General features: G+C 38.8%; 1 protein-coding gene and 2 pseudogenes across 1 annotated transcript; all 3 read left to right on the forward strand.

Annotated features, from left to right (window-relative positions):
- The first annotated feature begins 5,006 nt into the window (after window positions 1-5,006).
- LOC139032050 (olfactory receptor 7A5-like) lies at window positions 5,007-5,941 on the forward strand (annotated as a pseudogene).
- Window positions 5,942-12,976: 7,035 nt separating this feature from the next.
- On the forward strand, window positions 12,977-13,915 carry LOC139032051 (olfactory receptor-like protein OLF4). Its single transcript, XM_070458325.1, has one exon. The coding sequence runs from the start codon at window positions 12,977-12,979 to the stop codon at window positions 13,913-13,915; it is 939 nt and encodes a 312-aa protein (XP_070314426.1).
- Window positions 13,916-21,472: 7,557 nt separating this feature from the next.
- LOC139032653 (olfactory receptor-like protein OLF4) lies at window positions 21,473-22,447 on the forward strand (annotated as a pseudogene).
- The last annotated feature ends 200 nt before the right edge of the window (window positions 22,448-22,647 follow it).

A 22,647-nucleotide genomic window follows, 5' to 3' on the forward strand; every position in this document is an offset into this window, starting at 1 on the left:
AGAGAATTGGAGGCATAAAGTGTTTCCAGTAAAATTTGAACATAAGCTTTATGACATACTAAGTAACAAGAGTAGAGAAATAGATTATTAGATGTTGACAGATGTACTGTGAAGTAAGGATTTTTTTTTTAAGATGGGTCATATATGACTGTTTCCATATTAATCAGTAAGATATGGACCAAGAATTTATATATATATATATATAATATATAATATTATATATAATTATATATATCAGGGATTATATAATATATATATTATTATATATAATATATAATTATATATATCAGGAATTATATTAAATATAATATTATATAATATATATTTATCTGTGTGTTACACATTTACTCTGTTAATCAAAAATTGTCTGTGAGAACCCCCTGCATGCTGCAGTTGGAGTGCTTTTATTACTGTCTTTGCTCACATTTTTCATAATGAATTGGAGGTTTTATTTTCTTTCCACAAAATGCTTGCCATTTAGTTATTTTATGTATATATAAATATATTTGTGAGAATGTTTGGTAATTTATAAAATGTATGTGTCAGTCAGTCATATGGTGTTTCTCTCCATTGCTTTTTACATTTTTTTTAAATTGAAATAACTGAGCTGTCACTGCAATATTCTTCGCTTGACTTTAGTTGTTTTAAAAAAAATCACAGTGAATGTTTTCCTACATATATTTTAGTGGTAATTAATCACTTATTATGAGCTTCCTGGGTGACGATAGTGGTAAAGAACCCCCTGCCAGTGCAGGAGAGGTGAGAGACACAGGTAAGATCCCTGGGATTGGAAGATTCCCTGGAGGAGGGCATGGCAACCCACTCTAGTATTCATTCCTGGAGAATTCCATGGACAGAGGAGTCTAGTGAGCTGTGGTCCATAGGGTTGCAAAGAGTCAGACATGACTCTAGCAACTTACACACACACACACACAACCACCTATTAAACATATTTCTAACTTTTACTCTCTCCTTCCTTATTGTTCCTTTTAATCTTTTTTGGTAAAATGTATTTCTGAAAGTTGTATTACCTTTGGACACCATGTAGAAATCATTTTTTTAAACCATTTGATTAAATGTCACCTTTGTCTTTCATGAACATATTTGAATCCATGTATATTTAAGAAAAAAATTTAACTTGAATACTGTTTCCTGCTTGCATTTTAAAATGTCTTCTCTTATATTCTTTTATTTCCAAGTCTTTGGCAATTTAACATTGAATTAGTGCCTACTGTTGGTATCATTAAATTACTACTGTTCACATTTTTATGAAACTTACAGATATTCATTCAATCTTGTTACATTCAATTACTTTAAAACCACTACCACATAACCTAGTTTTATTCTCAGTAACATTGTCCCATATGTGCTTGGTTTCTTTTAAACTTTTCTTTCTATATGAGGCACACATACCTATTCATACACTTTTGTACACATGCATGAATAGAATTCTATGCACATCACAGATATTCTTGATGACTCAGTGCAGTCTTTTTTTTTTCTACTTGTGTTGTCTCTTCCTTATTGGTCAATAATGCCCCAGGACTTTCTTCCCATCAACTAGTATTCAATGCAATATGGGTTCATTATTTGAATAGCTGTTTAGTATTTCATAAGGGGCTGTGTTACTCACACAGCTGATGGGCTTTCCTAGTCTTTCTCTTTGAGTTGCTATTATATCATTCCTGCAAAAATATTTGAGATTGTTAAATTTAAACTGTTGTTTTAAGCAGGAGCAAATTTGTTTCCTCAGGAACACTGAAATATGCTTGTAGAAATATCTGTCTTATACTCCAGGAACAGTGGGTGGAGGACAGGGATGCTCTGGGCATCCTGCAAGGCACAAGACAGACCCCACCACACAACCTGCCTGAGAATGTCAACAGTGTTGAGATTGAGAAGCCTCCAGTTAAAGAACTGGACTTTTAATATCTGTACCATTGTTCAGACGGTTTTCCTAACAATGTAACATTTTAAATTTTTGTCTGCAAACAGATAGTGTACCTTTGCTCCCTGTTTCGAAGTATCACTATAAACTGTCTGACAACTCTAAGTAATTTCCCAGACTGATGGTTGTGACAAAAGTGTTCTTTTCTTAACTATTATTGAGTTTGATAAAAAATTAATACCTTGAATTGCCATTTTTGATGTGTCTATTTTTATTATTATATGCCCGCATAATAATATGCCTCTTAATACTACCATTATCAACTTTTGAAACAATTTTTAATAATAGCCATTTCTCAGTTGACCTTTAGGGGACTGTTTTGCCATTAAAATGTTTTTTCATTTTGCTTGGTTAAATACATCTATCTTCTGCTGGATTTATTGCTTTAAGATAGTTTGGCACACTTGTGGACTTCAGTGTATAATTTTCTAGGTATTCACCAAAAAGGATTGGTTTTTATACTGAATAGGTTACCCCTCTGATTTATTCTATAATCTAATCTTCCCAAACTGAAGTACAACTTTATATGTATTTAATGAAATCTATAATAGAGACATAAATCCTGATTCATTCAATATGCAATAACTGAGAATATAATATGTGCCATAATTTTCAGGAACATTATATATTATATTCACATTTATGCATTTCCCAATTTAATTACTAATTCATTGGCTATCATTAAATCATTACTATTTTAATATTGTTTGAGTTAGTGTGTGATGAGTCATTCAACTTTTTAAAAATACAGTTTCTTTGGAACTAATTTATTTAATTATTTTTCCTTCAGTTCCCTTTATTTTGTAACTTCACATGTATTTAAATATGTTTCTCTTTGCTTATATGCATGCTAAACCGCTTCAGTTGTGCTTGACTCTTTGTGACTCTATGGATTGTAGCCCACCAGGCTCCTCTGTCCACGGGATTCTCCAGGCAAGAATACTGGAGTGGGTTGCATGCCCTCCTCCAGGGTATCTTCCTGACCCAGGAATTGAACCTTCGTCTCATACCTCCTGCATTGGCAGGCAGGTACTTTACCACTAGCACCACCTGGGAAGCCTCTGTTTCTATATAAGTGTAAATGTATTCACATATCTTTCTGAAAATGACCAGAGCAGTTGAAGTCGCTGATGATTAGGATTTTGCATTATCATGGTGAAGTAATAATACAATGAAATAATTGTTTATATAATATAATGTCTAGGCATGAATCCTATGAAGAAATTTTTTCAGGGCAAAAGGTTGGATTGACATGGTGTCTGTACAATTTACAGAATGAGGTTTGAAAAACCCTTTGCATGTTGAACAAAGGCCAGAAATAGCATTGGGATATGCTCATCAGATTTATTTTAAAAATATGATAATGTGTAAGCTCCAAGAATAACAAACACAAGATGCCCCAGAAGGAAACTGGGAAAGAGCTTGCCTCATTCCTTATAGAACAGTAAAAAACTGGTCAAATAAATGGAAAAGGTTCTGGAAAAATGTCTTCTATTGTTTTATATAAAACATTTTCAGCTGTTGCTGTTTTCACTTGTATATTCATTTTTGTTGGTTTATTTACTTTGCCCATTTTTCTTTTGGGGTAGTCAAATATGTCAGGTTTCTTTCATTATAAAAGTATAACTGTTCTGTCATGGTAAACATGTATTTTTCTTTTTGAAAATTATTTTTGCTGCATGTCAAGAAGATAACTGCAATTGAAATGTTGCCAAACAAATGAAGCTTTAATTCATCACATAGTCTCAGGGACCATTAGAGCTTATTAAATCTTTTACCCTCTATTGTCTATTTCATTTCCCTCTGTTCTCTCTCCCCCTGCCTCACACACACACACACACAATTTTTTATATGTCTTTAAATACAGAGCAGAAAGTGATCATAAAAATGAACCCCAAGTTTATTGGTCTATGGGCAGTCTATGAACTGGAATTTCTGGATACCATTTATACATTCTGCAGGAGAAAGATGATCTGATATGATCAGCTTGAGTTATAATGGTATCTGGTGTGAGGAGGGTGGTTCTGGGTGAGAGATGCCTGGTAGGAACATAGCCCAGGAGGACATGGTGTGAGCGTGTGTGTGTGTGTGTGTGTGTGTGTTTGCATGCTTGTGCCTTGAGAGCAGTTCTTAAAGCAGAGGTGCTTGGACTCATATATTAAGGTGCCCTTATCACAGAGCCCAGACCTCAGTCAGCAGAAGGTACTAAGGATGGGAGATATTTTAATTCACAGGATGCTTTTGCAACTAAATTCATAAAGTACAAGGAACAAGCATTTTCCTTAGGTCCTTTGTAGTGGCCATTCCCTTGCCAGGCTCATACTTCTCTTGATATCATACTAGATCCTTCTCTCCCTTTCTTGAACTATCTGTTCAATTATCACCTTGTTTGCTGGCCTTAACTGAATATGCAATACAGGAAAATACTTCCTACTACTCTCTTTCATATCTAACTGTTTTCTTCATATCAACTGTAATCACTTGACATATAATATTTTATTTGCACATCATCTTTCACCATCACTGGATTGTGAAAACTTCCTTTTTTAGCACCATGTACTTGTTATCTATATTTGTTTAGAGGGATTTTCCAGGTGGCTCAGTGGTAAAGAATCTGCCTGGCAATGCAGAAGAGGCAGATTAGATCCCTGGGTTGAGAAGATCACCTGGAGAAGGAAATGGCAACCCACTCCAGTATTCTTGCCTGGGAAATCCCATGGACAGAGAAGCCTGGCCGGCTATAGTCCGGGGGAGGGAGGCTTAGTGATTAAACAGCAATATGTGTTTTGAACATGGTTGACACTCAATATATATTCTTCAAATGTATGAAAGTATTTCTCATTACAACTGTAGAATGCATATTTCTTTGGGAATATGCTGAGAGTGGGGCAAAAATGCCTAAGTAGAGATGAAACAGAACTTTTCTAAACACTAGATATTAAAAACATTTTATTGACAGCAAAATAGAAATTTTACTATTTCATCTATGAGAGTTATGCCAATTTGTGTGGACATTAGTCATGTTTTTTTCATTTTTCCTGGTTGTCACCTCCACCACATGGAACCAGGTAATAATACACAATTTTCTGAATTTTTTCTTCCAGGATTCTCAGAGGATCCAGAATTGCAGCCCCTCATCTTTGGGCTTTTCCTCTCCATGTACTTGATCACTGTGTTTGGAAACCTGCTCATTATCCTGGTCACTATCTCTGACTCCCACATCCACACACCCATGTACTTCTTCCTCTCAAACCTGTCCTTTGTAGACATCTGCTTCACTTCCACCACCATCCCAAAGATGCTACAGAATATTCAGACCCAGAGCAAAGTCATAACCTATGAAGGCTGTATCATCTAGTTGTATTTTTACATACTGTTTGCAGGATTAGATGACTTCCTCCTGACAGTGATGGCCTATGATCCATATGTGGCCATCTGCCAACCCCTGCACTACATGGTCATCATGAGTTCCCCGGCTCTGTGGACTGCTGGTTCTGATATCCTGGGTGCTGATTGCCTTGTTTTCCTTGCTACTCAGCTTAATGATGTTGCGATTGTCCTTCTGTCCAGAAATGCAAATCCCCCACTTTTTCTGTGAACTCAGTCAGGTGGTGGAACTTGCCAGTTCTGACATCTTTCTTAATAACATAGTGATGTATTTTGCAGCTGTCCTGATCAGTGGTGGTCCTTTTGCTGATAGCCTTTACTCTTACTCTAAAATAGTTTCCTGCATATGTAAAATCTCATCAGCTTGCATTTTCTACCTGTGTGTCTCAACTCGCGGTTATCTTCCTATTTTATTTTACAGCCTTAGGAGTGTTCCTTAGCTCTGCTGCTACCCACACCTCACATTCAAGTACAATCACCTTGGGGGTATACACTGTGGTGACACCCATGCTGAACCCTTTCATTTACAGTCTGAGAAACCAGGATATAAAAGAGGCTCTAAAGAGATTATATTTGGTGCCTAGCATAAAAGGCCAGTTATATTAGTGCTCTGGATTGTATAACTCAAAGAATTAGAATCAGAAATTGTTCTTTGACCATAGTGAAATAAAGTTTGCTCCTTGCACTTATTTCCTGGGATTTCCATTTTTCTTTTCTTCTTTGAATTCAACATCTTTATACAGTTTTAGGAATTCTCTTATTAAGCTTTATCCTTATTCTTATATATAGACTTTTTTTTAATTTTTTCCTACTCCACCATTTTCTTACCTTTGGATCAAAAATGTTTGGAAATTCCATTTCTTTGATGGAGTATCATAGATTTATGAAGAATTTATTAGGAGTAATGTCCTTTTATTAAAGCATTTAGCCTGTTGTTGTTCAGTTGCCCAGTCATGTCCAACCCTTTGTGACTCCATGGATTGCAGCAGGCCAAGCCTGCCTGTCCCTCACCATCTCCTGGAGTTTGCTGAAGTTCATGTTCATTGCATTGGTGATGCCATCCAGCCATCTCATCCTTTGATGCCCTCTTCTCCTTCTGCCCTCAATCTTTCCCAGCAGCAGGGACTTTTCCAATGAGTCATCTGTTTGCATCAGGTGATCAAAATATTGAAACTTCAGCTTCAGCATCAGTCTTTCCAGTGAATATTCAGGGTTGATCTCCCTTAAGACTGACTGGTTTGATCTCCTTGTTGTCCAAGGGACTATCAGGAGTCTTCTCCAGTACCACAGTTCAAAGGCATCAATTATTCTACCTTCTGCCTTCTCTACGGCCAGGCTCTCACAACCATATGTGACCACTGGGAAGACCATAGCCTTGACTATATGGACTTTTGTTGGCAGAGTAATGTCTCTGCTTTTCAACACACTGTCTAGGTTTATCATTGGTTTCCTGCCAAGAAGCAATCATCTTCTGATTTCATGGCTGCAGTCACTGTCCACAGCGATTTTGGAGATCAAGAAGAGGAATCTGTCACTGCTTTCACCTTTTCCCCTTCTACTTGTCAGGGAGTAATGGGGCTGGATGCCCTGATGCTAGTTTTTTTTATTATTTAGTTTTAAGCTGGCTCTTTAGGAAAGCATTTAATCTACTGGCTGCTAAAGAGGATTTTGGTAGGTATTACTTATTGCCAATTTGTTAACTTGTTTTCTGTTTTTAGTTCTTTGTTTTCCTTTTTTCTTTGTGTTTCTTCTCTTATGATTTAATGATTTTATTTACTGATAGGCTTGTGTTACTTTCTCTCTAGTTTTTGCTTATCTAGTGTAGATTTTTGATGTATGGTAAAGAAAGTGTCTTTATATGATGATCTACAATGATGTCTATTTTTAAAAACAAGTTATCCTTTAAGTTCGCTTACGTACCAATAGCACTACATTTTAACTCCCTGCACTAATTTTGTGCCTTTGAAACCATATTTGACCCCTCCCTATTTATCCTCTCATTCTTATTTTAGCTATATTTAATTTTAGAATTTTTTTTGTCTATTAAAGTTTCATACTAACTTAAGTGATTTGATCCTCAGCCTTTCTACATGTTTGCCTTTACTAGCAGGATATTCTCTTTCTTATAGTTTCTTACCACTTGTTATGCCTTTTCCTTTCCATCTTAGAGAAGGTACTATATCATTCCCATGCAGAGTAGGTTTAGAATTGATAAATTCTATTAGTCTGTGATTGTCTGAAAAGTTCTTTATCTCTCCTTCAATTCTAAATGATAATCTTACTGGGTAAAATGCCCTAGTTTGCAGGTTTTTCCCTTGCAACACTTTAAATATATCATGCCTCTCTGTTCTATCATGCACAGTTTCTGGGGAAAAAAAAAAGAAATAAATAAAACAATAAACTTATATGTTTCCATATTATATGACACTGTTTTACTTTGCTGCCTTTAGAAACCCATATCTTTAACTTTGTGGTTTAAATTGCTTCATCTTGGTGTAGGTCTTGTTGCTGTCATTTTGGGGGGATGCTTTTTGCTTCTGCACCTGAATTTGCTTTTTTATTCAGGTTTGGGAAGTTTTTAGACATAAGTTTATCAAATACATTTTGACTACTTTCTCTTTTTCTCTTTTCCTTCCTGGACACTCCAATTATGACAGTGTTGGTATTCTTAATGTAGTCAAACATCCCTCAAATTATTCTCATTTTTTATTTGTTGCTTTCTTTTCTGACTGAGTCATCTCTATGATTCTATATTTCAGTTAACATGCATTCTTCTGTATCACCTGGTATACTATTAATTACTTCTAATTGTTGTTCATTTCATTTATTGTAGTGTTCAGTTCTAACTAGTTTTTATTTTATAGTTCCCTGTTAAAATTATCTCTGTGCTCATAAGTCCTTCTTTTCACAGAATTAGATATTTTATGGTCTTCCACTTATTAACAAAATGCACAGGGTGCATACTGAAAGTAAAAGTAAAACTCCTTTTTTTTTTTTTGGTTCCTAGGTAGTTTATCATTTTTTATTTTTTTTATTATTATTATTATTTTTATTTTTTTTCATTTATTTTTATTAGTTGGAGGCTAATTACTTTACAATATTGTAGTGGTTTTTGCCATACATTGACATGAATCAGCCATGGATTTACATGTGTTCCCCATCCCGATCCCCCCTCCCACCTCCCTCCCCATCCCATCCCTCTGTGTCTTCCCAGTGCACCAGCCCCGAGCACTTGTCTCAGGCATCCAACCTGGGCTGGTGGTCTGTAACACTCCTTTTGGAAGATTCCTTGAATCATTTTAGCTTGAGAAAATAGAGTTTTATATCATCTTTACTAATGCATTGATTCCAAATCTGATAAACTCTTTGTTTCTCTTTCATTTCCTGACTTTTAGGCATGATCTCTGCTATTTCAGTATGGACAAGTTCCTCTGTCTTTTCATTTTACTTACCTTTGTCTGTCTATCTGAAATAATGTGCCACAGTTAACTCTTGCAGTCTTGAAGTGGTATCTTTCTGTGGGAACAGTCATATACAATTGATGTGTGCCCAGTGGCTTTGTTGGAAGAGCTGGATCTGATGTTATCACAGTTCATGCCTTTCTTTAGGGCTTACTGGTTGCAATCATCTGGCTAAGAGGTATGGGGGGTTTAGAGCTTGAGCCAGGTATGAGATATGTCTTCCTCTAGCTTAGTGACCATTACTGGCCTAGTGGGAGGGAGGCAGGTCCCAAGTTTCTAGAGCAGAAGCCCTGGAGATCACATATGAGCTGACCTTGTTCCCCCTAAGTGTGTGCTCTCCCACTCCTGTCCCAGCACTGTTGACCCAGAGGGGAGCAGTGCTGGAGCAAGAAGTGCTAGTGTGTGGCCCTCTAGATGGGGTGGGGCAAGGACCCTGTTGGGCTGGGCAGAGCTTGAGATGCAGACTGCCTCTGATGTGCTGCCTGTTTAAGCACCATCAGTGGTTGACCGTCCCCTGCTCAGAAGCATCTTTGGGTCTGGAGTTCTTTTGTCCCTACAGTGGGGCTGCTTTACTTGCCATGGTATAGGGCTGCAAAACAAGGGCCTCAAGACATGCATAGATTTCTGGCATGGATAGGGGTGTGGGCTGTGGCATCAAGCCATCATCAGTGATTGATGTTGCTTCTGATGTGAAGCCCATGTAAGCACCAGTGATATGTGCTGTGGCCCTGCTTAGACACCGCTTCATGTCTGAGCCTAGGTTACCAAGTATCCACTAATCTTAGGCTGTCACGCACACATACACACATGCATACTACATAACTATATCTATATATCTGCATATATATATACTGCATCTCTTGCATTGCAGGCAGATTTTTTACTGCCTGATCCACCTGTTAGATCTGCCTGCAGTGCAGGTCATGTGGGTTTGATCCCTGGGTTGGGAAGATCCTGGGGGAATGGAATGGCAACCCGCTCCAGTATTCTTGATGTGGAAATCCGATGGACAGAGGAGCCTGGGGCTACAGCCATGGGGTCACAGACTCAGATGTGTCTGAGCACAGCACAAACACACAAATAATACACTAAGATAGTTTATGATGCATATCAACATATAAATATCTCTCTTACAAGTACACAGATTTGGTAATGAGGGATTAAAGGATAGCCCTTGACTTCTGATATAACTGGGAAATTTCTAATTGTCTTGGAGAAACTATCATGCTTCCATGAAATATATTAACCATGGTATTATTCTAAACTAGCAAAGTTATCCCCCTTTTTGAAGAGGAGAATAGTAATTTTTAGAGATTTCAGTGGTTCTGTCCCTGCCACAAATCAAAGCATTAAAGATCAGAGGGACCTACTCAAGACAAATCCTCAATGTTAGAGTTTAAAGAAAATTTTGTACTCAGAGATGTGATGACATGCTGGGAATCTTAGGGCTTTGGAAGCAAGAGAATTAAAGGTGAAGGAGTGATGAAAAATGAATTCACCTAACTTATAATGTAGTGTCTTAGGAACAGTGAATCAGACAGAAAAAAAAAAAAAATTCGTTCTGTCCAGAAGTGTCCCCAAGGGAAATCATGTAAAGGTTGGAGTAACCAGAGGAAACACGCCTAATGAGCTGACACAGGAAGCTCTAAATATCTCCTCTGCTGCGGTCCCTCAGCCTCTGCCTCTTTGGTTGGTGAGGACCTGGTTCTTGCTTTTGAAGTTCTACATCTGTCTGGCAACCAATGCTTGATTTTATCACCTCCTGTTTTCTTATTTGGGGACAAAATTCTATCTGCATCAGTAATCATTTAGGGAGGAATTTTGACTTCTACAGGGAGAGCCTTTTCTCTCAATCTGCAGGCAGGTGAGTCTGAGACCTCCACAGACACTGCAGGAGAGCATTAGAGAGGATGGAAACCAGAAGTGTGTACTTGAGGTCACCTGAGGACCAACCTATCATAGCCCAGAGGCCAGAGGTCATTGTAGTTGTTTTCTGGTTTTCCTAATATTAATGTACTTATGTATGGTCTAAAACTAAAGTGAACTTTGCACTTGAAAATGTAAGCATCTAGGTTGACAATTAACTGGTAATAGTGGAAACACAGAAGGAATGATAATGGTGGTTTAGTTGCAAAGTTACTCCAACTTTTGTAAGCCCATGGACTGTAGCCCACCTGGCTCTGTCAATGGGATTTCCCAGGCAAGAATGCTGGAGTGGGTTGCCATTGTCTTCTCCAGGGGATCTTTCTGAACCAGGCATCTAACCTATGTCTCCTGCATTGATAAGCAGATTCTTTACTTTCTGAGCCACCAGGGAAATCCAGTTAGAAGGAATAGGAGGCATAAAATGCTTCCAGTAAAAGTAGAAAGTAAGTATAACGATCTTATTTATGAACAGGAGGAAACAAATAGGGAAAGTCCATTAGAAAGGAAGTCTTCTACTGCTTCATATGCCTCATATAAAACTTATCCAACTTCTGTTGTGTTTTTTCCATTTCTGATGTTGAATTGGTAGTTTATAGACCAATTGTTTCTTTTCCTCTTGGGGTATTCAAGCTGTAAGAAGTTCCATGTCATAACTGTATTATTATTTACATCCTTGAACAAAAGATATTTTTCTTCATTTTTTTTTCCTGTACCTCAAAGAGATGTCATTGGAGGCAGAATGTTGATGAAGCAAGGAAACTTTTCTTTACCGCATTGTCTCAGGAGTCATTTGTGTATATTGGATATTATTTTCCCTTAATGTCCGTATGTCCATTTCATTTTTCTCTTTTTCTTTCACTCTCGTACTTTTCATTCTTTTCTAAATACCAAGCAGAAATTGGCTATACCAAAAATGAACCCCAATTTGTTGTTCCATGAGAAGTTTATAAATTGGAATTTCAGGGAAAAATTATATATTCTTTTGGAGAATATATAATTCTGACTAGCTGAGCTGTAAGCACTCATGACCTAAAGAGAGTGAATCTGGGTGACCAAGGCATGATAGTGACACAACCCAGAACATGGTATATTAGTGTGTTTGTGTGTGTGTTTGTGCATGAACACTTGTGACTTGAAATGGAGAACAGATCTTAAAGCAGAAGCACCTGGTTTCATATGCTAAATGGCTTATACACACATGTCAAAATTAAGTCAACAGATGGGAAGGGAATCTTATATAGAAGGGAATCTTATATAATTCACAGGATGGTTTTATAGCTAAATTGATAATGTGCAAGGAACCTCATGGAAGGAGGGATTCTCTGTGGACTGAAGGTTCAGCTGTAGCAGGAAGGCCACCTTGTTCCTCAGCATCCCTGACACCATCTCTAATCACTCCCCCTCCTGCTTATCCCTCTGCCCCACCGGCTTCCTTGTTTGCATTTGAACATGTGGAACAAGCATCTTCTTCAGGTCCTTAGCAGTGGCAGCTCCCTCTTCCAGGCACACAATTCGACATCACACTAGCTCCTTGTCTCTCTTTCATTAAGAATCTGTTCAAACACCACCTAGTTTGCTGGACTTTCCTGAACATTCAGAACAAAATAACACCTCCTACCACTCTCTTTTATACCTGGTTTTGTATTCTTCATAGCATCTGTCACACCTAACATATTCTATAATATTTTATTTGAATATCCTCATTCAATGTTCTTGGATTGCAAGAGGTTTGTTTTTCAGCACTTTCTACTGGGTCAGCAATAATATGTTATTTCTCAAATGAGTGAAGGAATATCACGTTAAAACTCTAGAATATATGACCTCTTAGCAAATGTGATGAGAATGGGACAAAAATTCCTAGTCAGAAATGAAATGAAGCTTACCCTCAAAGGGGCTTCTGCAGTGGGTCAGAGGTTTAGAATTCACCTGCAATGGAGTAGCCCTCCAAGAGACTCAGGTTTGATCCCTGGGTTGGGAGGAGGGCATGGCAACCTACTCCAGAGCTCTTTCCTAAGAAATTCCATGGACAGTGGAGGATGGCGTGCTATAGTCCTTGGGATTGGAGAGAGTTGGACATGACTGAAGATGTTAAACATAAACACATATGCTCAAAGAGAACTTATCTGTAAATAAAATATTAATATCAACTTCTTGAGATAGAAATTGAAATTTCAGTCTTTCATCTATGTGAATTATACCAGTATGAGTTAAAATTGTCAATACTTTCCTTTTTCCTGGTAGTCACCTCCACCCCATGGAAGCAAGTAACAATACACAAATTTCAGGATTTCTTCTTCTGGGACTTTCAAAGGAGCCCAAACTACAGCCCCTCATCTTTGGGCTTTTCCTCTCTATGTACCTGGTCACTGTGTTTGGAAACCTGCTCATCATCCTGGCTGTCAGCACAGACCGCCACCTCCACACCCCCATGTATTTCTTTCTCTCCAACCTGTCCTTTGTAGACATCTGTTTCATTTCCACCACCATCCCAAAGATGCTGTGGAACATCCAGACATGGAGTAAAGTTATCACATATGAAGGCTGCATCACCCAGATGTATTTTTATATTTTCTTTGCAGGATTAGATGACATTCTCCTGACTGTGATGGCCTATGACCGGTATGTGGCCATCTGCCACCCCCTGCACTACACGGTCATCATGAGTTCCCAGCTTTGTGGACTGCTGGTTCTAATATCTTGGTTAATAAGCACCCTGTATTCCTTGCTACACAGTTTAATGGTGTTGCGATTGTCTTTCCGCCCAACTGTGCAAATCCCCCAATTTTTCTGTGAACTCAATCAGGTGATAGAACTTGCCAGTTCTGACAACTTTCTCAATAACATAGTGATGTATTTTGCAGCTCTCCTGATGGGTGTTGGTCCTTTTTCCAGTATCCTTTACTCCTACTCTAAAATAGTTTCCTGCATATGTAAGATTTCATCAGCTCAAGGGAAATATAAGGCATTTTCTACCTGTGTATCCCACCTTTTGGTTGTCTCCTTCTTTTATTTTACAGCCTTAGGAGTGTACCTTAGTTCTGCTGGTACCCACAGCTCACACACAAGTACAATTGTCTCTGTGATGTATGCTGTGGTCACACCCATGCTGAATCCCTTCATCTACAGTCTGAGGAACAAAGATTTAAAGGGGGCTCTGAAGAGTTTATATTTGACTCCAAGTATAAAAGACTGATTATACTAGTGCCCCGGATTGCATAGCTCAAGCCTCTGAACCTGAAATTGTGATTCTTTGATCATTGTGGAATAAAATTTGCTCCTTGTAGATATTACCTGGGATTTCCAATTTTCTTTTCTCCTTTGGATTCAGCATCTTTGTACAATTTAGGCACTTTCTTTATTAAACTTTATTCTCAGTCTTATATACAGAGTTTTCATTTTTTCCTATTCCAAAATTTATATACATTTGGATAAAAAAGTTTGGAAATTTCATTTCTTTCATTGGGTATCTTAGATTTATGAAGAATTTATTAAGAATACTGTCCTTTTATTAGAGAATTTAGTCTACTGACACACAAAGAGATTATCCATAGGTGCTGCTTATTGCCAGCGTGTTACTTGTTTTTTGGTTTTTTAGTTCTTGGTTTTTTTCCTTATGTGTGTTTCTTAAGATCTGATGATTTTATTTAGTGGTATGCTTTGAGCAAGTTCCAGGAGACGCTGAAGGACAGGGAAGCCTGGTGTGCTGCAGTCTGTGGGGTGGCAACAAGTCAAATACAACTAAGTGACTAGACAACAAAGTAATATGCTTGTGTTTCCTTCTCTCTAGTTTTTGTTTATCTAGTGCAGTTTCTATGATGTATGGTAAACAGTGGGTTTTTATATAGTGACCCACAACTTTATTTATTTTTCAAACAGGCTGTCTTTTAAGTTCCTGCACTCTCAAATAGCACTACAGTTTTCCTCCCTGACCTACATTTGTGTGTTTGTTGTTATATTTAAGACCTCCTTATTTATCCCTTTAATTCTTAATTGTGGATATACTTGACTTTAGGAAATCTTTTTGCCTATTAAATTTTCATCCTAGCTTAAGTGATTTGATCCTCAGCCTTTCTGCATGTGTGCCTTTACTAGCGGGATTTTGTCTTTCATGTAGTTTCTTGCCACTTGTTATGCCATTTTTTTTTCCTTCTTAGAGAAGATTCTATATCATTCCTTGTAGAGCAGGCTTAGAATAGATAGATTATTTTAGTCTTTGCTTGTCTGAAAAGTTCCTTATCTCTCCTTCAATTCTAAATGATAGTCTTGCTGTATAGAATACTCTAGTTTGCAGGTTTTTCCCTCTCAGCAGTTTAAGTATACCCAACTTCTTCCATCTGACAAGTAACGTTTCTGCAAAAAAAATGTAAAAACAGAAAGCAAAAGAAAAGACATCAGCTGACAGACTTACAGGGTTCCTTTTCATATGACACTGTTTTACTTGTGCTGCCTTTAGAAAGCCATATCTTCAATATTGCAGTTTTAATTGATGTATATTGGTGTGAGTCTTGTTGCTGTAATTTTGGGGGGATGCTTTTTGCTTCTTGCACCTGAATTTGCTTTTTTATTCAGCTTTGGGAAGTTTTCAGCCATAAGTTTATCAAATACATTTTGACTACCTTTTCTTTTTCTCTTTTCCTTCCTAGACACTCCAGTTATGCCAGTGTTGGTGTTCTTAAGAACACCGTTCACACTATTCTCATTTTTCATTTGTTTTCTGAGTCATTTCCATGATTCTATATTTCAGTTAACTTATGCATTCTTCTATATCACCTGCTATACTATTAATTGTTTCTAGTTCCTGCTCATTTAATTTCTTGCAGTATTCAGTTCTAACTAGTTTTTATTTTATAGTTCCTTGTTAAGATGATCACTGTGTTCATCAGTCCTTTTTTTCACAGAATTAAATATTTTATGGTCTTTCACTTGTTAGTAAAATGCACAGGGTGAATACTGAAAGTAAAACTTCTTTTGGAAGATTCCTTGAATCATTTTAGCTTGAGAAAATGGAGTTTTATATCATCTTTACTAATGCATTGAGTTCCAAACCTGTTATATTATTTCTCTTTCATTAGCTGTTTTTTAAGGCCTAATCTGTTGCTCTTTCAGTTGGGATAAATTCCTCTGTCTTTTCCTTTTCTGTACCTTTGTCTGTCTATCTGAAATTATGTGCCACAGTTAACTCTTGCAGTCCTGAAGTGGTGTCTTTCTGTGGGAACAGTCACATACCATTGATGTGTGCCTAGTGGCTTTGTTGGAAGAGTTGGATTTGACATTACCTCAATTCATGCCTTTCTTTAGGGTTTACTGGTTGCAATCATCTGACTAAGAGGTATGGGGGGTTTAGGGCTTGAGCCAGGTATGAGATATGGCTTCCTCTAGCTTAGTGACCATTACTGGCCTAGTGGAAGGGAGGCAGGTCCCAAGTTGCTAGAGCAGAAGCCCTGGAGATCACATATGAGTTGACCTTGTTCCCCCTAAGTGTGTGCCCCCCCACTCCTGTCCCAGCACTGTTGACCCAGAGGGAAGCTGTGCTGGAGAAAGAAGTGCTAATGTGTGGCCCTCTAGATGGGGTGGGGCAAGGACCCTGTTGGGCTGGGCAGAGCTTGAGATGCAGACTGCCTCTGATGTGCTGCCTGTGTAAGCACCATCAGTGGTTGACCGTCCCCTGCTCAGAAGCATCTTTGGGTCTGGAGTTCTTTTGTCCCTACAGTGGGGCTGCTTTACTTGCCATGGTATGGGGCTGCAAAACAAGGGCCTTGAGACATGCATAGATTTCTGGCATGGATAGGGGTGTGGGCTGTGGCATCAAGCCGTCATCAGTGATTGGTGTTGCTTCTGATGTGAAACCCATATAAGCACCAGTGATATGTGCTATGGCCCTGCTTAGACACTGCTTCATGTCTGAGCCTCTGCTGTGACTCATAGCTAGGTTGCCAAGCACCCATGCAGGCTGTGGCACACACACACACACACACACACACACTATATATATACATATATATAGTGGACCTAGTGATAAAGAACTTGCCTGGCAATGCAGGAGGTGTAAAAAGCCATGGGTTCCATTGCTGGGTCAGGAAGATCCCTTGGAGAAGGATATGGCAACCCACTCCAGTATTCTTGTCTGGGAAATCTCAAGCACAGTGAAGCCTGGAGGGCTACAGTCCATGGAGTTACAAAGATTTGCACAAGACTGAGCACATCCCACACACACACACATAATATGCTATGAGAGTTTATGGTACATATCAACATATAAATATTTCTTTTATAATTACAAACATTTAGTAATGAGGGACTAAAGGATAGCTCCTGACTTCTGATCTAAGTGGGAAATTTCTAATTGGCCTGGAGAAACTGTCATGGACCCAAGGAGTACAATAACCATGGTTTTATACTAAAGGGGCAAAGTTACCCCCCTTTTTGAAGAGGAGAATAGTAATTTTTAGAGATTTCAGTGGTTCTGTCCCTGCCACAAATCAAAGCATTAAAGATCAGAGGGACCTACTCAAGATAAATCCCCAATGTTAGAGTTTAAAGAAAATTTTGTACCCAGGGATGTGATGACATGCTAGGAATCTTAGGGCTTTGGAAGCAAGATAATTAAAGGGGAAGGAGTGATAAAAAATGAATTCACCTAACTTATAATGCATGTCTTAGGAGCAAAGAACCATTAGAAAAAAAAATTCTGTCCAGCAAAGTGTCCCCAAGGGAAATCATGTAGTTGAAGGTTGGAGTAACTAGAGGAAACACGCTTAATGAGCTGACACAGGAAGCTGTAAATATCTCCCCTGCTGCGGTCCCTCAGCCTCTGCCTCTTTGGTTGGTGAGGACCTAGTTCTTGCTTTAGAAGTTCTACATCTGTCTGGCAACCAATGCTTGATTTTATCACTTCCTGTTTTCTTATCTGGGGACAAAATTCTATCTGAATCAGTAACCATTTAGGGAGGTATTTTGACTTCTACAGGGAAGAAGTGATAAAATCTGCAGGCAGGTGAGTCTGAGAGCTCCAGAGACACCGCAGGAGAGCATCAGAGAGGATGGAAGCCAAGTGCGTGTGCTCGAGGTCACCTGAGGACCAATCTATCATAGCCCAGAGGCCAGAGGTCATTGTAGTTATTTTCTGGTTTTCCTAATATTAATGTACTTATGTATGATCTAAAACTAAAGTGAAACTTGCACTTGAAAATGCAAGTGTCAAGGTTGACAATTAAATGGTGATATTGGTTGTAGACTTTTGGATAGCAACCATCCTGACTGGTGTGTAATGATACCTCATTATGGTTTTGATATTCACTTCTCTGATAATGAGTGATGTTGAGAATCTTTTCATGTGTTTGTTAGCCATCTGTATGTCTTCTTTGGAGAAATGTCTGTTTAGATCTTTGGCCTATTTTTTGATTGGGTCATTTATTTTTATGGAATTGAGCTGCAGGTGTTAGTTGCTTGTCTATTTTTGAGATTAATCCTTTGTCTGTTTCTTCATTTGCTATTATTTTCTCCCATTCTGAAGGCTGTCTTTTCACCTTGTTTATAGTTTCCTTTGTTGTGCAAAAGCTTTTAGGTTTCATTAGGTCCCATTTGTTTATTTTTGCTTTTATTTCCAATATTCTGGGAGGTGGGTCATAGAGGATCCTGCTGTGATTTATGTCGGAGAGTGTTTTGCCTATGTTCTCCTCTAGGAGTTTTATAGTTTCTGGTCTTACATTTAGATCTTTAATCCATTTTGAGTTTATTTTTGTGTATGGTGTTAGAAAGTGTTCTAGTTTCATTTTTTTACAAGTAGTTGACCAGTTTTCCCAGCACCACTTGTTAAAGAGGTTGTGTTTTTTCCATTGCATATCCATGCCTCCTTTGTCTAAGATAAGGTGTCTATATAAATGCCGGAGAAGGTGTGGAGAAAAGGGAACCCTCTTACACTGTTGGTGGGAATGCAAACTAGTACAGCCGCTACGGAGAACAGTGTGGAGATTCCTTAAAAAACTGGAAATAGAACTGCCATATGACCCAGCGATCCCACTCCTGGGCATACACACTGAGGAAACCAGATCCAAAAGAGACACGTGCACCCCAATGTTCATCGCATCACTGTTTATAATACCCAGGACATGGAAGCAACCTAGATGCCCACCAGCAGATGAATGGATAAGGAAGTTGTGGTACATATACACAATGGAATATTACTCAGCCATTAAAAAGAATTCATTTGAATCAGTTCTAATGAGATGGATGAAACTGGAGCCCATTATACAGAGTGAAGTAAGCCAGAAAGATAAAGACCAATACAGTATACTAACACATATATATGGAATTTAGAAAGATGGTAACAATAACCCTATATGCAAGACAGAAAAAGAGACACAGATGTACAGAACAGACTTTTGGACTCTGTGGGAGAAGGCGAGGGTGGGATGTTCTGAGAGAACAGCATCGAAACACGTATATTATCAAGAGCGAAACAGATCACCAGCCCAGGTTGGATGCATGAGACAAGTGCTCGGGGCTGGTGCACTGGGAAGACCCAGAGGGATGGGGTGGGGAGGGAGGTGGGAGGGAGGATTGGGATGCGGAACACATGTAAATCCGTGGCTGATTCATGTCAATGTATGGCAAAAACCACTACAATATAAAAAAAATAAAAATAAAAAAATAAATGGTAATATTGGAATCTCAGATGGTATGGTTGTGGTGGTTCCATCAATAAGCTGTGTCCAACTCTTGTGACCCCATGAACTGTAGCCCACCTTGCTCCTCTGTCAGTGGGACTTCCCAGGCAAGAATACTGGAGTGGTTAGCCAGTTCCTTCTCCAAGGGAGCTTCTCACCCCAGGGATCAAACCTTTGTTTCCTGCATTGACAAATGGATTCTTTGCTCTCTGAGCCACCAGGCAATTCCCTTTTGTAGGAATAGAAGGCATAAAATGATTCCAGTAAAATTAGAAAGTAAGTATAAGAATCTTATTTATGAACAGGAGGAAACAAATAGGGAAAATCCTTAAGGAAAAGAAACCTCCTGCTGTTTCATATGCTTCATATAAAACATGTCCAACTTCTGTATTTTGTCTATTTCTGATTTTACATTGGTAGTTTATGTTCCAATGTTTTATTTCCCTCTTAGGATATTCACACTGCAAGATATTTCAAGTCACATCTACATCACTGTTTATGTCCTTGTCAGCAATATATTTTTCTTTATTACTTTTTTCTGGGTATCAAGGAGATGTCACTGGAGCTGGAATATTGATGAAGCAGGGGAACTTTTCTTTAATTCATTGTCTCGGGGGTCATTTGACCTTATTGGATATTTCTTTCCCTTAATGTCTAAATGTCCATTTCATGTCTCTTTCTTTCACTCTCATACTTTTCATTCTTTTCTAAATACTGAGCAGAAATTGGCCATACCTAAAGTGAACTCCAAGGTTATTGTTTCTTGGGAAGTTTATAAACTGGAATTTCTGGGTAAAAGTTACATATTCTTTCAGAGAATAATAATTTGATCTGACCAGCCAATCTGTAACCACTTATAGCCTAAGGAGGGTGGATCTGGGTAGCCAGTGATGGTAGTAACACAAACCAGAAAGGCATGATTGTGAGTTTGTGTGTGAGTGTGTGTGCCCTGCCTTGTGAGAGGAAAATGGTTCTTAAAGCGGAGGCACCTGGACTCATATATTAAGATGACTTATAATACAGAAGTCAGAATTCACTCAATAGATGGGACTAAGTAGGATATCTGATATCATTCATAGGATAGTTTTACAACTAAATTCATAAGGTCCAAGGAACCACATGGAAGAGGATTGTCTATGTGCTGAAGTGTCAACTGTAGCAGGGAGGCCACCTTTCTCCTCAGCATCCCTGACACCATCTCTAACCACTCGCCCTCTTGATCATTCCTCTGCCCCACTGGTTTCCTTGTTTTCATTTGAACACGTGGAACAAGCATCTTCCTCAGGGCCTTTGCAGCTCCCTCTAGCAGGCTCACAGTTCTCCTGATGTCATACTAGCTCCTTATCCCTCTTTCTGGAGGAAAGTGTTCAAACATCATCTCATTGTCTGGTCTTCCCTGAGCACTTGGGACAAAGTAACACCTTCTACCACTCTCTCTCTTATGCCTGGCTTTGTTTTCTTCATAGCATCTGTCACATTCTGACATATTCTGTCATATTTTATTTGAATATCCTCATTCACCCTCCTTGGATTGTGAGAGCTTTTTCTTTTTTTCCATTTAAACACTCTGCTTATTGGCTCCATGTACTTGGAACATGGTCAGCACTAAATTAAGCTCTAGAGGTATGACCTCTTTGCAAATCTGATGAGAATTGGACAAACATTCCTAGTCAAGATGAAATGGAGTATACCCTCAAAGGGGCTTCCAGGGTGACTCAGCGCTAAAGAATCCTCCCCCATTGCAGCATCTGTGTAGGAGATGCCTACTCAATCCCTAGGTTCTGAAGAACCCTTGGTGGAGGACATGGCAATCCACTCCAGAATTCAACCCACTCTGGGGAAATCCCAAGGACAGAGGAGCCTGGCGAACTACAGTTGATTGGGTTGCACAGAGTTAGACATGACTGAAGCAACTGAACACATGCCCACACACCCTCAAAGAGAACTTACTTATAAATAAAGTATTAACATCAATTTCTTGAGGGTCAAATAGAAATTGTAGTGTTTCAGCTATGTGAAGTATGCCAGTTTGTGTGAAAATTAGTCATGCTATTTTTCTTTTTCCTGGTAGTCACCTGCACCCCATGGAACCAAATAACAACAAAAAAATTTCACGATTTCTTCTGGGACTTTCAAATGAACCAGAACTACAGCCCCTCATGTTTGGACTTTTCCTCACCATGTGTCTGATCACTGTATTTGGAAACCTTCTCACAATCCTGGCTGTCAGCTCAGACTCCCACCTTCACACCCCCATGTACTTCTTCCTCTCCAACCTGTCTTTTGTAGACATCTGTGTCACCTCCACCACCATCCCAAAGATGCTGTGGAACATCCAGACAGAGAGCAAAGGTATCACCTATGAAGGCTGCATCACCCAGATGTATTTTCACATTCTCTTTGCAGAATTAGATGACATTCTCCTGACAGTGATGGCCTATGATCGGTATGTGGCCATCCACCACCCTTTGCACTACATGGTCATCATGAGCCCCCGGCTCTGTGGACTGCTGGTTCTTATATCCTGGGTGCTGATTGCCTTGTATTCCTTACTACACAGCTTAATGGTGCTGTGATTGTCCTTCTGTCCAGAAATACAAATCCCCCAATTTTTCTGTGGACTCCATGAGGTGGTACAACTTGCCAGTTCTGACAACTTTCTTAATAACATAGTGATGTATTTTGCAGCTGTCCTGATGGGTGTTGGTCCTTTTGCTGGTATCCTTTACTCTTATTCTAAAATAGTTTCCTGCATGTGTAAAATCTCATCAGCTCAGGGGAGGTATAAAGCATTTTCTACCTGCGTGTCCCACATATTGGTTGTCTCCTTGTTTTATTTTACAGCCTTAGGAGTTTACCTTAGCTCTGCTGCTACCCGCACCTCACATTCAAGTACAGTTGCCTCTGTGATGTACTCTGTGGTCACACCCCTGCTGAACCCCTTCACCTACAGTTTGAGAAATCAAGATATAAAGGGGACTCTGAAGAGATTATACTTCATGCCAACTTTAAAAGACCAAATACCTAGTGCCCTGGAGTGCATAGCTCAAAGCCTCTGAACCAAAAATAGTGATTCTTTGATCATTGTGGAATAAAATTTGCTCCTTCTACTTGTTTCCTGGGATTTCCATTTTTCTTTTCATCTTTGGATTCGGCATCTTTGTGCAATTTTAGGAACTCTCCTTATTAAGTTTTTTCCTCAGTCTTATACATAGGCCATTTTTGTTTTTTCCTACTTCAAAATTTTCCTACCTTTGGG

This window comes from Odocoileus virginianus, chromosome 3, assembly GCF_023699985.2.
Source record: "Odocoileus virginianus isolate 20LAN1187 ecotype Illinois chromosome 3, Ovbor_1.2, whole genome shotgun sequence".
Classification (NCBI taxonomy): domain Eukaryota; kingdom Metazoa; phylum Chordata; class Mammalia; order Artiodactyla; family Cervidae; genus Odocoileus; species Odocoileus virginianus.